Genomic DNA, 18,723 nt, shown 5'->3' on the forward strand with positions numbered 1-18,723 from the left:
TAATGTAAATGTAGCCCTGTCAACAACCTCCTCTTCACTTCTCCTGCTATCAAAACTACTGCCAACTCTCATAATGTCTACCATTTATACCAATAACAGGTAACACTTTATTTTGATAGTCCAGATAGTCCATCTGTAAATGCTCTACAGATGGCCATACTATCAACAAACTATCTGTTGATAAGTTACTGTTTGCTAAGGTTACGTTTAGGTTTAGAATAAGGGTTAAGGTAATGGTTAAGGTTAGGGTTAAGTTTAGGGTTAGTAGATACTGTAGTTAGTTGAAATAACTACTAATAAGGGAAAAGAGAAGAAAATCTGTCCTACCCAGTCTACTGTCCAAGGCGCCGAAGTCCAGCGAGTACTTGACCACGTGGTAATTGTTCCAAACGTACAGAAGGTTGTCCCGCGGGTTGTAATCCACGGCGGCGATGTACTGGTATGAGTTGGGGAAGGGGATGTCCAGGAAGCCATCTTTACTCAGCTCTGTGTTGTAGAAATAGTCGATCTTGTTCCCAGTCGCCTCGTTGTCGTCGTCTTCGTAGACTGACTTCACCACGTACAGAATCCCGCATATCATGAAGGCGTTGGACGCTGAGCGCTTGTCGTAGGCGGTATCCCAGGTTCCTTCTACGCGGAGAGTATATGGGTTGAGTTGACTGATGACGATGCGCCCGTTGTTCTGCTCCGTGGCGTAGATGACCCACAGGCCGTTCTCATCCACGGCGAGGTCGATGTCTGACTTGCCTCCCCAGCGGTACGGCGAGGTGTCGTGGTAGTTTGCGCTGCCAATAATAGCCTCACCGCTCTTGATGCGCGTGCGCAGGTCGAACTTGACGATGTTGCGCGTGCGCTCCTTGTTGAAGAACAGAGCGCCATCGTACACTACGAAGCCTGTGCCGTCGACACGGTGCGGTAGCTTGTACGTGGTCGTGGGTCGCCCGGCGATGAAGTCCTCTTTGGAGGAGTACTCGGTCAGCGTGTCCGTGCGGTATGGCGTCCAGGGCATGTAGTAAATCTTGTCGGAGGCCTGGAGGGGGTCTTTACACCAGGCACCGGATTGGTGGTCCGACTCAAAGAGGTGTTCGCTCTGGTACACCCCTCGCAGCAAGCCGGGGCACAGGAATACTGAGGAGCCAAAATGGAGGAAAGACAATGCTGAGAGTTACTTTGGCATGAATAAGACATCAGTATTGGAATACTGCAACTAGAAGGAGAAAGGACAAAGAAGTATAGTGTAAAAGGAAATCATTCCTTTCACCTGATCAACATATCAACAAAGTTAACAATGCATTAGTTCTTAAATAGCTCATTTATGTAGGCTATAAAACAGAACAGGAAAAATATTTGGCAATGTTGCTTAAATATACAATGAACAACGTTTGAAAGTAATATAGTTTCAGAACACGCATGCACACGCACTCACACCCACACCTGGCTAGCTATCCACATATTTACAATAGGCAAGTCATCAGTTACCATGGTCAATGTAATACAAAAACCACTACATTCCATACACTTATGTCATCCATCCCATCTCCTCAGTGCTACTGTATCATTGATTAAGACATAACATCTAATAGGGAATGTCTAATACAAACATATTAAAATGTTTTGATAAATAGCTCAAGCATAAGTATTGGCATTTGGGGACCCTGAACACAATAATGACTATCTATATTACTACATGAGAGTATTTGTCCATTATTGAGATATCTTCAGTCTGTGGCACCCTGATTTACAATGCCTCTGCATTCTAAACTAATTATACCCTAACTGGTTTGTACTGAAATCTTATGAAGCGATACAGCATGAGTCGATAGCGTGCATCCCTTGCCAAAGGTGATTCTCTTTCAATATGGATTACACTTGGGCCGCCGACTGAGTCAATTTCAAGTTGGCCTTCTTGATAAAAAGATGACATTTGAATTTAAATCCTACTCATACGAATGTAATATATGGAGCCTGTCATTTATTTGGACCGAGAGACAACAACAAAATACATAATTATCTAAGGGGGAGCATTTTTTTATTTTTCATATAATGTTTATTTAACGTTATTTAACTTTACAGTGCATTGACAGTGCCTCTTGAAAAACTATATTTTTGTAATGTTGTATATTTACTTACACTCCCTAAAACAGACTCTTATACCATTTAAAAAGTAGCATTAGCACAGAAACTGTTAAACGTACAGATAACTCAATAATAAAGTAGGTTGAGGGTAGGAAGGTTTGAAATACTGTAGGTCTACACTTTTAAAAAAAATAGTGATTTGACCATAGCATGTGACACTGACTAAAAGCAGTGCTAGTTTCAAGAGCTAGACTAAAGCAACCTAATAACCTAACATTTCCACCCAAATTCGTTGGGATTCAGGGTGCAGCATATGAGCAATAACAAAGAATAGAAAGTGGGCAAAAGCTTCTTTATTTATGACAGGTGAGCAGCCTGACACCCCCGATGACAGGTTCTTCCTGGGGGACTCAGGCAGAGGTAAAAGCAGTGTGCTCAGAGAAGAAGAACAAAAACAAGCCTTACTCCTCTGTAATCTCTTAAGATTAAACATGTCTACATGCATGTGAATAACATACTGTGATGCCTCCCATGGCACAAATCTAAACTAGCACGCTACAAAAATGCTAAAAGGTTCTCTACGGCTTAGCAAGGCTTTCGGAATCTAGCATGCCCAGTAAGTAGTGGTCTACTGAAAGGAAAGAAATTGGGTCTGTGTCCTGAATGGCACTTTGTTCCCTATTTAGTGCACTATTTTCGACCAAGGACCATAGGACAAATGTAATACACTATATAGGGTAGAGGGTTCATTTGGGATGCAACCTGGACTTTGGAGAGTTGATATTTGATTTATGGGTTAAGGTTACTTATATGAGTGCATCCTTAGCTTAAACATAACTTTGTCTCAGGGGCAAAGACCAAAACAACACAACTACTACCACAACACTGGGGCTCAGGTGCAGTAGTAGGCTATCTTATCATGCACGGTAGCATGCCAATAATATATGAACATGTGGGTGTCTTAGTGCATTATGCCATATTGACTGGGAGTCCCTGAAGGTTATTACATCATCATGTTAGGCCTACACTACCGGTCAAAAGTTTTAGAACACCTACTGATTCAAGGGTTTTTCTTTATTTGTACTATTTTCTACATTGTAGAATAATAGTGAAGACATCAAAACTATGAAATAACACATATGGAATCATGTATTAACCAAAAAATAGTTCAACAAATTAAAATATATTTTATATTTGAGATTCTTCAAATAGTCACCCTTTGCCTTGATGACAGCTTTGCACAGTATTGGCATTCTCTCAACCAGCTTCATGAGGTAGTCACCTGGAATGCATTTCAATTAACAGGTGTGCCTATTTAAAAGTGTGAGCCAATCAGTTGTGTTGTGACAAGGTAGGGGGTATACAGAAGATAGCCCTATTTGGTAAAAGACCAAGTCCATATTATGGCAATAACAGCTCAAATAAGCAAAGAGAAATGACAGTCCATCATTACTTTAAGACATGAAGGTCAGTCAATACGGAAAATTCAAAAACTTTGAACGTTTCTTCACGTGCAGTCGCAAAAACCATCAAGCACTATGATGAAACTGGCTCTCATGAGGACCGCCACAGGAATAGAAGACCCAGAGTTACCTCTGCTAAAGAGGATAAGTTCATTAGAGTTACCAGCCTCAGAAATTGCAGCCCAAAAAAATGCTTCACAGAGTTCAAGTAACAGACACATCTCAACATCAACTGTTCAGAGGGGACTGTGTGAATCAGGAATTCATGGTTGAATTACTGAAAAGAAACCACTACTAAAGGACACCAATAAGAAGAAGAGACTTGCTTGGGCCAAGAAACACAAGCAATGGACATTAGACTGGTGGAAATGTGTACTTTGGTCTGGAGTCCAAATTTGAGATTTTTGGTTCCAACTGCTGTGTCTTTGTGAGACGCGGTGTGGGTGAACTGTGAGACGCGGTGTGGGTGAACGGATGATCTACGCATGTGTATTTCCCACCGTAAAGCATGGAGGAGGTGGTGTTATGGTGTGGGGTGCTTTGCTGGTGACACTATCTGTGATTTATTTAGAATTCAAGGCACACTTTACCAGCATGGCTACCACAGCATTCTGCAGCGATACGCCATCCCATCTGGTTTGGGCTTAGTGTGACTATCATTTGTTTTCAACAGGACAATAACCCAACACACATCCAGACTGTGTAAGGGCTATTTTACCAAGAAGGAGAGTGATGGAGTGCTGCATCAGATGACCTGGCCTCCACAATCCCCCGACCTCAACCAAATTGAGATGGTTTGGGATGAGTTGGACCGCAGAGTGAAGGAAATGCAGCCAACAAGTGCTCAGCATATGTGGGAACTCCTTCAAGACAGTTGGAAAAGCATTCCAGGTGAAGCTGGTTGAGAGAATGCCAAGAGTGTGCAAAACTGTCACCAAGGCAAAGGGTGAAGAATCTCAAATATATAATATATTTTGATTTGTTTAACACTTTTTTGGTTACTACATGATTCCATATGTGTTATTTCATAGTTTTGATGTCTTCACCATTATTCTACAATGTAGAAAATAGTAAAAATAAAGAAAAACCCTTGAATGAGAAGGTGTTCTAAAACTTTGGACCGGTAGTGTATATATTATCTGAAATGCTGACAGTTTATTGAGCGAGTCTATTGATTGGCGTCCACACCTCTCACCTTTAAAATTATGCTGCTGGCAAACATGAACAGAATAACTTTCAATTACCTCGGAAAGAAAATGTTCTGGATAGATACATATAGTGGAAGAAAGATATGGTGTATTACAGCAGAAAGATGAAAGATAAACTCAGCAAAAAAAAGAATTGTCCCTTTTTCAGGAACCTGTCTTCCAAAGATAATTCGTAATAATCAAAATAACTTCACAGATCTTCATTGTAAAGGGTTTAACACTGTTTCCCATTCTTGTTCAATGAACCATAAACAATTAATGAACATGCACCTGTGGAACGGTCGTTAAGACACTAACAGCTTACAGACGGGTAGGCAATTATGGTCACAGTTTTGAAAACTTAGGACACTAAAGAGGCTTTTCTATTGACTCTGAAAAACACCAAAAGAAAGATGCCCAGGGTCCCTGCTCATCTGCGTGAACATGCCTTAGGCATGCTGCAAGGAGGCATGAGGACTGCAGATGTGGCCAGGGCAATAAATTGCAATGTCCGTACTGTGAGACGCCTAAGACAGCGCTACAGGGAGACAGGATGGACAGCTGAACGTCCTTGCAGTGGCAGACCACGTGTAACAACGCCTGCACAGGATTGGCACATCCGAACATCACACCTGCGGAACAGGTACAGGATGGCAACAACAACTGCCCGAGTTACACCAGGAACGCACAGTCCCTCCATCAGTGCTCAGACTGTCCGCAATAGGCTGAGAGAGGCTGGACTGAGGGCTTGTAGGCCTGTTGTAAGGCAGGTCCTCACCAGACATCACCGGCAACAACGTCGCCTATGGGCACAAACCCACCGTCGCTGGACCAGACAGGACTGGCAAAAAGTGCTCTTCACTGACGAGTCGCGGTTTTGTCTCACCAGGGGTGATGGTCTGATTTGCGTTTATCGTCGATGGAATGAGCGTTACACCAAGGCCTGTACTCTGGAGCAGGATCGATTTGGAGGTGGAGGGTCCGTCATGGTCTGGGGCGGTGTGTCACAGCATCATCGGACTGAGCTTGTTGTCATTGCAGGCAATCTCAATGCTGTGCGTTACAGGGAAGACCTCCTCTTCCCTCATGTGGTACCCTTCCTGCAGGCTCATCCTGACATGACCCTCCAGCATGACAATGCCACCAGCCATACTGCTTGTTCTGTGCGTGATTTCCTGCAAGACAGGAATGTCAGTGTTTTGCCATGGCCAGCGAAGAGCCCGGATCTCAATCCCATTGAGCACGTCTGGGACCTGTTGGATCGGAGGGTGAGGGCTAGGGCCATTCCCCACAGAAATGTCCGGGAACTTGCAGGTGCCTTGGTGGAAGAGTGGGGTAACATCTCACAGCAAGAACTGGCAAATCTGGTGCAGTCCATGAGGAGGAGATGCACTGCAGTACTTAATGCAGCTGGTGGCCACACCAGATACTGACTGTTCTTTTGATTTTGACCCCCCCTTTGTTCAGGGACAAATTATTCAATTTCTGTTAGTCACATGTCTGTGGAACTTGTTCAGTTTATGTCTCAGTTGTTGAATCTTGTTATGTTCATACAAATATTTACACATGTTAAGTTTGTTGAAAATAAACGCAGTTGACAGTGAGAGGACGTTTCTTTTTTTGCTGAGTTTAGTTATCCTTATGACTATACAAACCTCCTATGTTAAACTTTGTTTTTATTTTCAGGTGAATCATGACAAAAATGAACATTATTTAGACTATCTAAAAGCAGTGCTATTGTTAAAACACTTGACATATGACATTTGCTATTTCGCAAGAAATCAAAACACTAAAATGTGTGTGTTGTATCTGTACTGTTGAAATAACCTTTGCCTTGCATGAACGTCATAGACTTTCATCATAGGTTCTGTACTCTAAAGTGTTTTGTTGGCAGTGTTTGGGTCTAGATTGACACTAGCACTTTGTACATTGTCAAAAATGGGATCACTATTTACATTACCAATGATCTCACTTGATGATGTGGGACCCCACCTTTTTATAATAAAGAACACAGTCCCAAAACCACATTTTGATAAAATGATTGATGATCGTGACAATGTGTTTGGTTTCCATGCAAAACATGTTAAAGCCTGCGTTTATAACGCATTATGATACGGTTTTAATACATAGTAAGACTTTTCATAAGCATGTATGACCTCCTACTAATGTCTTATGAAGTGTTAGCGACATGTTCATCACTACTAGTGCACACATTGAATTAGCAGACATTAGAAGGTCAATAAAGAGCTGATGACATCAGAGAAAAGCTGCTATGGCAACCCCCATCACCAAGCAAAGCATGAACCCCAATGAAGTCTAGGTGAAATAAAGGAGTGGGCAATTAGTTACCTTTTTGTTCCACTTCTATTTTAGGCATGAGAAGGAGAGAAAAGAAGAGAGAGATACAGAACAGATTAATGATGCGATAACTGGCAACAGAGTCAAGTTTACTTCAGCAGGTCAAACACATTGGAACAATAGCACTGTGGATGATGAGGTTGGTTAGTGGTGGAGTAATTGGAACAAAACATTCAATCGTATAGCTTTGGGAAGGAAACGTGTCACTTGTCACACACAGCCTGTGGGGGAAAAGAGAGATGAAATCATATCTTTAGATGTGTGAATTGTGTGAATGCGGCTTTGAAGTGACGACCACTCCAAGATAGGGAGAGAGAGAGAGAGAGAGAGAGAGAACAGTAATTAACTTGTTCAGAAGTCAACTCCAGATGTGTTCATTAAAAACAGCAGAACATATGGTGCATTCTGTATACACTCCTTCAGCCTGGCTGAACGCTCCTTCGGTAGTCACACCAGAGGGAACAAGAGCGCATCACGTGCAGATTGGAAGAAAGAAACTCCACAGCAACACATCTTCTATTTTGAAATTGATAATTGGTGATTTATCACCTGTGGGTTGATAAGGCTATAATGATTAATAGCATATGGCAATCTCCATTATAGTGATATCAGGAGAGAAGAGACAAATTCAATAATTTGTTCATATGGCAAATTCCCCTTGTACATGCAAAGATAGACAACCATCACAAGAGCAATTGGTAAATCAATCATAACGACATGAAACAAGTGCATGTGTAAACCTGTACCCATCTCTGCTAGGGAAGGCAGTCAGACCGACAATGTTACGTTTCTGTACCATTCACTTGTATTACATATAGATTTATGTTGCTACTCAACCTCTTTACTTATTTAAGGTCTTCTGGTGAAGAGTGGCAGGACTTTAAAGTCAAGTGTCATGCAGCCTTGTTAGCCAGCCATGTGTGTCAAAGACTGTCGAGCGAGACCATGTGTAATATTACTGAGTGGTTTGAATTTGATTCAGTATTGGTATTGTCACGCATCAGCCTACTGCTACTAGCCTTGCCACAGACCCTTATTCTTCTGTAATACTCTATAGCAAACTGATTGCAGCAATTGAAATCCATGATTGTGTGGACATGTCTTGTTGTAGATGCCTGTGGATGGTGTATGCTGGTCTATAAGGGCTTGTTTGCTGATCTAAGATTGGCAAACAAGTCTAAATGTGATATCAATACTGTATATAGCAAAATGATTGCAGCAATTGTTGTACTTAAAAACGACATGATTGTCTGGACATGTATTTGCTGTAAATCCTTGTAGTCTCTGCCTATAAGGTTCTACTACAGTGTGAGGTTCCCATAGGTCCAGTTCTAGAATCATCTTTCCCCCTAATCCTTAACATTTAGTGGGGAAAATGCCAAACTGACCCAAGATCAGTCTAGAGGCAACTTCACCATACTCCATAAGGTTCTTGTCTACAAGAGTCTGGTTCCCTGGTGGGGTTAACGGCAGGACATGCATCTGCCCCCATGCGACAACTCCCCTCCACTAATCCTGGATCGAATAAAACCGGATTAACCCCAGGGTTTACGCGGTTACTCCTCAAAACGGAGAGAAAGAGAGAGGGAGGCACAGAGAGAGGGGAAGAAAAGGGGGGAGGAAGAAAGAGGTGGAGGCACAGAGGGAGTGTGAGAGGGAAAGGACATAGGGGAGAGAGAGAAGGAAAGAGAGCGAACCACAGAAAGAGAAAAGCGAGGCATAAAAATAGATATTGAGGACGAAGAGAGAGGCACAGAGAGATACATAGAAGAAGAAGAAAGAAAGGAGGAGAAGGAGGAGAGATTGAGAGAATATTTAATTAGGTTTTCAAAAGACATATACTGTGCCTGACCACGCATGGCTGATATGGCAGCTCAGCAAAGATATTCTGATGCCTTTTTGTTGTTTGGGATTGATCTTCAGGAAGTAATAATAATAATATGCCATTTAGCAGACGCTTTTATCCAAAGCGACTTACAGTCATGCGTGCATACATTTTTACGTATGGGTGGTCCTGGGGATCGAACCCACTACCCTGGCGTTACAAGCGCCGTGCTCTACCAATTGAGCTACAGAGGACCACAATTGAATGATCAATTCAGCCATAATTCAGCTACAGTATATCAATGATAACAGCTTGAAGCTGTTAATGGATGCATACAGCACACCAACAACACCGCGTGTTTGAGGGCATCAGTTTGATCAAGGCGAGGCGCAGACTAATCTTGATTATTGAGGGCCTGTTTTCCGGACACAGATAGATTCTATCTAGTCGTCGATTAAAAAGCATGCTCACTGGATAATCTCCATCGAAAATGATTTGTTGTTTGGGATGCGAGGGCATTTGTAGATGGGTGATTCTGTGCAGTCTGACTGCAATGTAGTCAATCTCAAACACATGCTTTATCTCACACCACAGGTTACGAACTGAATCTAGGTAAACACAAAACCTCTCACATTGAACTCTTCTAATCTCTCACCAGATCATTGGCTCCCACACAACAGTACTGAAGGGTGTTACTGTATTTGATTGAGTGATCGCTAGCGGTTGTGAGGGAGGGTAATGATCTATAGCAAAAACCATTAGCGCTTTTAGAGATGGCGGGATTGCGAAGAGATGGACGAGCAAGTAGCCATGGGACGTGCCCGGGATACTTGTCGCAATACGCCGCCACTTCCGTGGTTACACGTTCCCTGTCATCTTCTGTGTACGTCCCCAAGGTAAAATCACTCTGGCTGTTTGCGATTATTTATCTAGTGATGACGTACCCGGGATATCTTAGTTCAGTGGCACTCAGATTAAAGGAAAGAGAGACGAGATAATTGATTCATATTAAAGGCACCTTTTCCCATTGTGACCTTAATATGATTTTGTTCATGGTTGTCACAGAGTCATTAAAATACTCACTCACTCACTCACTCACACACACACACACACACAGTGGAGAAAATAAATGAAAAACAGAGTATACTAAGTGTATACTAGCTCAGCCAAGCTATCTTCTCAAAGCAGAATGGTTATGAATTTTATATCCTCTCCAAATCAAACTACTGATATGCCACGGTATGAACTGCATTTGGACAGTTCAAAGAGAGTATCAGAGAGAAATGCCACTTGAACAACTTTTAGCCAAGAGATGGTTGTGGACACGGTCTATATACCCTGGTGGTATACTAGGGGAAGTATGTCCACAGACCAATACTTTTGAACCCTTCTAATAGTTGATAGACAACATATTTGATGCAGAGCAGATGTATTCAGTGATACGCCGTATGACCTTCCGGTACAGTGAAGTGAATGTAAAATGGTTTCCAGGCCAAACACAGTCTCTGCTGCACTAGAGTAGATATATTCAATGTCTATTTTAATATTTGGCAAGGGCACAAACAGCAAGATCTTTCCTGCTATCTGCTGATGCAGAGGTCGTATAAAATTATCCAAGAAATAGAGTCCTAGTTGTTATTCCTGTAAATATACAGAATAAACATTTTGTCGATGGCTGTGATGACGATGATAATTAGGGATAATTTACCTTTCGTTTCATTGTACTGTGTAACATCATCATTATCATCATCACTCACCGACTTTGATGTGTACTATTCAACAGGTTTGGACACACCTGTAACTGAATTGCCATGTGTCGGCAGACAATAGATTTCAACACCAAGCATTTCACCATGCAAAACGCAGATGCGTTAAAAGGGCAAATGGTCTTTAGTGGATCTAATTGGCTAAGATGCCCTATCAAATCAAATAAGATGCATGGACACCCTATCCATCCATAGGAGGAAAATTACGCTGATATCTTAAAACAGAATATGTTGCTTTTTTATGTGTTCACATCTAGTCATTTAGCTGATTTCCATAAAAATTGACAACCTAAATGAACTGTTATCTTGAACTCTTCAGTTTGTGAAGATACAGCGTTTCAAACATAATTTGCTACACGTATGCATATAATCTTATTCTCAAATCTCCCAACATAAAAACAGTCTTAATTCAAGTACCTAGTGTTGTGTCACACCATATCTACATATTTTACATACATGTACATATGGCTGCGTTCATACAGTGGGGAAAAAAGTATTTAGTCAGCCACCAATTGTGCAAGTTCTCCCACTTAAAAAGATGAGAGAGGCCTGTAATTTTCATCATAGGTACACGTCAACTATGACAGACAAAATGACAAAACAAAATCCAGAAAATCACATTGTAGGATTTTTTATGAATTTATTTGGAAATTATGGTGGAAAATAAGTATTTGGTCACCTACAAACAAGCAAGATTTCTGGCTCTCACAGACCTGTAACTTCTTCTTTAAGAGGCTCCTCTGTCCTCCACTCGTTACCTGTATTAATGGCACCTGTTTGAACTTGTTATCAGTATAAAAGACACCTGTCCACAACCTCAAACAGTCACACTCCAAACTCCACTATGGCCAAGACCAAAGAGCTGTCAAAGGACACCAGAAACACAATTGTAGACCTGCACCGGGCTGGGAAGACTGAATCTGCAATAGGTAAGCAGCTTGGTTTGAAGAAATCAACTGTGGGAGCAATTATTAGGAAATGGAAGACATACAAGACCACTGATAATCTCCCTCGATCTGGGGCTCCACGCAAGATCTCACCCCGTGGGGTCAAAATGATCACAAGAACGGTGAGCAAAAATCACAGAACCACACGGGGGGACCTAGTGAATGACCTGCAGATAACAAAGCCTACCATCAGTAACACACTACGCCGCCAGGGACTCAAATCCTGCAGTGCGAGACGTGTCCCCCTGCTTAAGCCAGTACATGTCCAGGCCCGTCTGAAGTTTGCTAGAGTGCATTTGGATGATCCAGAAGAGGATTGGGAGAATGTCATATGGTCAGATGAAACCAAAATATAACTTTTTGGTAAAAACTCAACTCTTCGTGTTTGGAGGACAAAGAATGCTGAGTTGCATCCAAAGAACACCATACCCACTGCGAAGCATGGGGGTGGAAACATCATGCTTTGGGGCTGTTTTTCTGCAAAGGGACCAGGACGACTGATCCGTGTAAAGGAAAGAATGAATGAGGCCATGTATCGTGAGATTTTGAGTGAAAACCTCCTTCCATCAGCAAGGGCATTGAAGATGAATCGTGGCTGGGTCTTTCAGCATGACAATGATCCCAAACACACCGCCCGGGCAACGAAGGAGTGGCTTCGTAAGAAGCATTTCAAGGTCCTGGAGTGGCCTAGCCAGTCTCCAGATCTCAACCCCATAGAAAATCTTTGGAGGGAGTTGAAAGTCTGTGTTGCCCAGCGACAGCCCCAAAACATCACTGCTCTAGAGGAGATCTGCATGGAGGAATGGGCCAAAATACCAGCAACAGTGTGTGAAAACCTTGTGAAGACTTTTGACCTGTGTCATTGCCAACAAAGGGTATATAACAAAGTATTGAGAAACTTTTGTTATTGACCAAATAAATTCATTAAAAATCCTACAATGTGATTTTCTGGATTTTTTTTTCTCATTTTGTCTGTCATAGTGGACGTGTACCTATGATGAAAATTACAGGCCTCTCTCATCTTTTGAAGTGGGAGAACTTGCACAATTGGTGGCTGACTAAATACTTTTTTCCCCCACTGTACAGGCAGCCCAATTCTGATATTTGTTCCACTAATTGATATTTTTACCAATCACATATCTTTTCACATCAGATCTTTTTCCGAGCTGCTCTGATTGGTCCAAAGACCAATTAGTGAAAACAAGATCAGAATTGGGCTGCCTGTCTAAACGCAGCCTATTTGACCACAAAATTCACATCACCTCACTTAAATGTCTAAAGAACGCCATTTCCTTATTCAAGGCATACAGCTATCTGCAAATACTAAAGGCCTTAGCGACCGACGCTAAGCCTCGCTAGCCCTGCCCCCTGTATGGGTCTGCATTTCAATAATGAATGCTTCCCAATGGCGGTGAGGTGGCTGAATGGTATCATTAGGCGCTAATAGAGATTCATGGCTGAGCGGAGGCCATTTTGGTTATATTTCGCCCCCTTTCCTCTCCTCCCCTCTTCTCTTCCTGTGCTCTGAACCTAGGAGGGAGGGCACGGTGACTAGACATCCACTTCTTAATTAATGACAGAAATTAGAGGCTTTGAATAGCATGTGGGAGGTCACAGTGAAATGTGGGAAGTCACGGGCACGATTTTGCCCCTCTTTTTTCTCTCTCTCCCCATCTATCCATCCATCCATCCATCCTTCACCTCTCTCTCTTAACCTCTTGCTCAGTCTTCTCTGTTTCCTTCCCTCTTTCTCCATGCCCACTGTCCCTCTGGTATTCTCCTCCTCTGTCCTCCATTTTTCTCGATCTCCCTCCCCAGTCACTCCTCTCCTCTCTCTCCTTTTTCCCCTCTGTCGCTCTCCCTCCATGGGAGCAGTAGCTGTGCTCTTTCATAACCTTGACGATGCAGGGAGCCGCCAGTGTGTGTGTGTATGTATATGTTCAGTATGTGTGCATGTGTGTGTGCGTGTGTTTGCGTGTGTGTGTGAGAAAGGTCCAAGGACTTTGGGCACGGTCAGCCGACAGACCGATACAGAGGAAAACACAAGCAAGATAATTTTTTTTATTAAATACATTTTCAGGAACATGGACTGGAATTGGAGCAGAAGTAACTTAATTGCACTTCCTAAAGATGCCTCGATTCCAGAGACCTTGATATTACAGAAGGGCAGCAAGAGAGTGAAAGCATGCAGAGAAGACATAAGCAGAAAGCTTTTAGTCTGGTGGTAAAGAGGGTTTAGTGAAAGACCACAGAAGAAAGAGGGAGCTTCATTACATGAGTCACACTGTATGAACTTTGATTAGCAGGACGATATCACAAAGAGAGACCCCAAAGAGGCCAATCTCCAATTAGAGTGATAGCCATGGCACCAAGCAGCCCTTGTGTGTTGGTTTCTCTTTTCTCTGAACTTAGCACCCCTTTCAAAAGTGTTTGTGTGTGTGTTCAGGCCTGCATCTGCGTGCGTGTGTGTGCGTGTACATACAGTTGAAGTCGGAAGTTTACATACACCTTAGCCAAATACATTTAAACTCAGTTTTTCACAATTCCTTAACATTTAACCCTGGTAGAAATTCCCTGTCTTAGGTCAGTTAGGATCACCACTTAATTTTAAGAATGTGAAATGTCAGAATAATAGTAGAGAGAATGATTTATTTCAGCTTTTATTTCTTTCATCACATTCCCAGTGGGTCAGAAGTTTACATACACTCAATTAGTATTTGGTAGCATTGCCTTTAAAATTGTTTAACTTGGGTCAAATGTTTCGGGTAGCCTTCCACAAGCTTCCCACAATAAGTTGGGTGAATTTTGGCCCATTCCTCCTGACAGAGCTGGTGTAACTGAGTAAGGTTTGTAGGCCTCCTTGCTCGCACACGCTTTTTCAGTTCTGCCCACAGTGAATTATAAGTGAAATAATCTGTCTGTAAACAATTGTTGGAAAAATTACTTGTGTCATGCACCAAATAGATGTCCTAACCAACTTTCCAAAACTATAGTTTGTTAACAAGAAATGTGTGGAGTAGTTGAAAAACGAGTTTTAATGACTCCAACCTAAGTGTATGTAAACTTCCGACTTCAACTGTACGTGCTAGTGTTTTTGTGTGTGTGTGTGTGTGTGTGTGTGTGTGTATGTGCACATGTGTGTGAACATGAAGGACAAAAAGAGAGCACCCAGAACGAGGACCTGATAGATTACACTAGGCCCACATGGCTATTAAGGACAAACAAGCATTAACACCGCCATTCATCCACATTGGTAATCACACCCTTCCTGGGCAATTACTGACCTACTCTACTGGGAAAATGCAGGAAAATACAAGCTTTAAATGTCTATTTGTTTCCAGAAATGTATATATAATTTTTTTCTCCAAGATAATCTTGCTTCACTCTATATCCTTCTTGAAGTAAGAAGTCAGTACATTGACCAATGTATTAGTATGTATTCCTCTTACACTGAATTGTGGTCCTCTGTAGCTCAATTGGTAGAGCATGGCGCTTGTAACGCCAGGGTAGTGGGTTCGATCCCCGGGATCACCCATACGTAAAAATGTATGCGCACATGACTGTAAGTCGCTTTGGATAAAAGCGTCTACTAAATGGCATATTATTATATAAAAAATATAAACGCAACATGTAAAGTGTTGGTCCCATGTTTCATGAGCTGAAAATAAAGATCCCAATATTTTTCTCTCAACATTTTTTTAATCCCTGTTGGTGAGCATTTCTCCTTTGCCAAGATAATCCATCCACCTGACAGGTGTGGCATATCAAGAAGGTGATTAAACAGCATGATCATTACACACTAAAATGTGCAGTTTTGGCACATAACAATGCCACAGTGTGCAATTGGCATGTTGCCAGAGAATTGAATGTTCTTTCTTTCCATTAACCACCTCCAACGTCGTTTTAGAGAATTTGGCAGTACGTACAACCGGCCTCACAACCGCAGACCACATGTAACCATGCCAGCCCAGGACCTCCACATCTGGCTTCTTCGCCTGAGACCAGCCATCCGGACAGCTGATGAAACTGTGGGTTTGCACAACCAAAGAACTTCTGTACAAACTGTCACTTTCCCACTGAAGTAACCGACTTCAGTGGGTAAATGCTCACCTTCGATGGCGCCTGGCACGCTGGAGAAGTGTGCTCTTCACGGATTAATCCTGGTTTCAGCTGTACCGTGCAGATGGCATTGTGTGGGCGAGCGGTTTGCTGAGGTCAACATTGTGAACAGGGTGCTCCTTGGTGGCAGTGGGGTTATGCTATGGGCAGGCATAAGCATTTTATCGATGTCAATTTGAATGCACAGAAATACCGTGACAAGATCCTGAGGCCCATTGCTGTGCCATTCATCCGTCGCTAATCACCTCATGTTTCAGTATGGCAATGCACGGCTCCATGTCGCAAGGATCTGTACACAATTCCTGGAAGCTGAACATTTTCCAGTTCTTCCATGGCGGCCTGCATACTCACCAGACAGGTCACTCACTGAGCATGTTTGGGATGCTCTGGATTGATGTGTACGACAGCGTGTTCCAGTTCCCGCCAATATCCAGCAACTTCGCACAGCCATTGAAGAAGAGTGGGACAACATTCCATAGGCCACAATCAACAGCCTGATCAAGTCTACGCGCTGCATGAGGCAAATACATGGTGGACACACCAGATACGGACTGGTTTTCTGATCCACAGCCCTACCTTTTTTTTAAGGTATCTGTGACCAACAGATGCATATCTGTATTCCCAGTTGTGTGAAATCCATAGATTAGGGCCTAATAAATGTATTTCAATTATCCGATTTCCTTATATGAACTGTAAATCAGTAAAATCTTCGAAATTGTTGCATGTTGCATTTATATTTTTGTTCAGTGTAGTATGTAGCCTTTGCCTGCTCACAGTTGGTTAAAGTCACATGACGCACACCAGATGTCATCAGAAAAACACATATTCTATATTTTTGACTACAAAACATAGAAACCCTGCGTTTTTACATGGTGCTGCAGATGATGAATTTGATGTTGAAAAAGAGTGAATGTTGCCAATTACAATGTAAATACATCCATGACAAAACACAATATGACTGTGGATATAGGGGCCTACCAGTTAAAACCGTGGACATACAATCCGTTTCGAGATCAGTGTTAAAACCAATGACTGTGATATTCAAGATAAAGGTCAGTGATTTATTTTCCCTCTCACATTTGCACACACTGTGTGAGATCATAAGCCATCATCATAAGCCTTCCCCAGTTGCAGGGTGGTCAGCTATCACTAAACGATGTGATAGCACTGCAATCTCCCTTCACACATGAGGAGAGATAGTCATTCAGGTGAGTAGAGACTGTCAGTGAATAGGATAATGCTAGCTAGACTAGCACATTAGGTCAATGAAGTACAAAGAGAGAAAGAGTGAGTGGCGTGTTTTGATAGAACATCAAATGAATTTGTACCTGGTGTGTGAATGCAATAAATACAACTAATGGCAAATGGCTGCTGACTGACTGACTGAGCTAGTTATATGTATACAATTGGTGAGTTCATCTTTGATGTGATACAAATAAATACACCAATCCAATTCTAGCAACATCATAGGCTACATGTTGATGCTATTACTTACTGTGTGAATGACAAAAGGTTACACTGACACAGAAAAAGTATTTTCCTCTTAAGCATCTAGCTAAAACTTATATCCTCACTCATTTTTCATTCATATATTATACATTTTCATAACTATAACAAATCCAATTTGAAATCAACCTCAGGAAGCACAACAGAGTATGACAAAGCGTCTTGTCAGCCAAACAGTCACACAGGTGCTGTTTACTAAAGGTGTGACCGTGGCATAGCGGCGCCTGTAATGACACAACATTATGCAGGGGCGGAATTGTAAAAGACACCCACGCGCCATGGCCGCATTGATTTCACAGTTTTCATCTGCCTTCCAGCTTTGGTCAATGCCGACCGACGGGCGACGACTGCGGCAGGTGCTGAGCGTTGTGCCAAAATAATCCGACGCTTGATTCGATTAGGCCGCCGAACCGGTTGCCGCTTATTAACGATTGATTGCTTGTCCATGCGGAATGAATTAGAAGCAAATTAAGGCCAGACGCCACACCTTAATAGGGTAATTATTTTCCCTTAATCATATCACAATCAACTTTTGCCAGTTGAATGTAGATGCAAATGTAAGACCTTTTTCAGAAATATTGTATTAAAATATGCAAATTAGAAATGTATGTAGGGAGTTTTTTCTATATATATTAATATTGTTGTACCAAAATTCTATGAAAACAAAAAAGTGCTAAGTAGATGCAAAAATGTCATTTCAGCCTGACCTGTGGTGCCTGGCCTTAAAAAATCTAAAAACGTCTAACTGCCGGGCGAAGTACGCGGCTACGCACCTAGACGTATAGCTACGGATGACCTTATTTGAGCTGAATCAAGCTATGATTACACATCTTGGCTTAGCTCGCACACACAAGCCATGTTTGGGGATGGGGGGATCCCGCTGTGCATTGTGGGGGTTTTGCATTGTCTTTATTACTGTGGAACAACAGGGAAGCTCTGGAGACTGTTTAGCTATGGATATTCTCTCTCTCGCTCGCTCACTCGCACAGAGGTATCCATTTTGCATGTTGGAGCAGAACAAAAGACTTCCTGAAAGCGAGTGCTATAATTACACTGTTCTCGTATCGGGATTTATTTGCCGAAATCAAGGTCAGTACATTCGCCATGGTAACAGCACACAATTAGAGATGTAATTAGTCATAGGGAAAGAGGGAGGGAAGGGAGGTAGATGTTGGAAGAGGCAATGCCAGGACGAAACATTGGTGGTGGTTGGCAAAACATTCCACAAGGGACATTGGCCATTTCACCTGGGGATGTATTTTCTTTCATGACCCTGCAGGGGACACGGGAGCTTTCTGTTATGAGTAATGGGTGATTCATTAAAGCTGTGAAAGAGTGGGGGCAGAGGCTACTGTGAAACAGTGTTGACCTCTAAAGAAAGATGACCTCTGAGGACAGAAACTGGCCGTTAAAAGGAGAGTGTTACAGAGAAAGTTTGAATAAGAGGGAGAGGACGGTCAGGACAGGCATCTTTCT

General features: G+C 42.3%; 1 protein-coding gene across 10 annotated transcripts in view; it reads right to left on the reverse strand.

Annotated features, from left to right (window-relative positions):
* The window catches only part of LOC121554692 (adhesion G protein-coupled receptor L3), a 318,628-nt gene that overhangs the window by 144,205 nt on the left and 155,700 nt on the right, over positions 1-18,723 (reverse strand). For 8 of the 10 annotated variants that reach the window (XM_045211912.1, XM_041868370.2, XM_041868375.2 and 5 more), the window contains exons 6-7: positions 7,076-7,090; positions 328-1,128 (exon numbers count right to left, since the gene is read on the reverse strand). In XM_045211912.1, the coding sequence (XP_045067847.1) occupies positions 328-1,128; positions 7,076-7,090 (816 nt within the window). The remainder of the gene's footprint in view (positions 1-327; positions 1,129-7,075; positions 7,091-18,723) is intronic. The other 2 variants (XM_041868385.2, XM_041868384.2) reach the window with 1 other exon arrangement.

This window comes from Coregonus clupeaformis, chromosome 39 (genome assembly GCF_020615455.1).
Source record: "Coregonus clupeaformis isolate EN_2021a chromosome 39, ASM2061545v1, whole genome shotgun sequence".
Classification (NCBI taxonomy): Eukaryota; Metazoa; Chordata; class Actinopteri; order Salmoniformes; family Salmonidae; genus Coregonus; species Coregonus clupeaformis.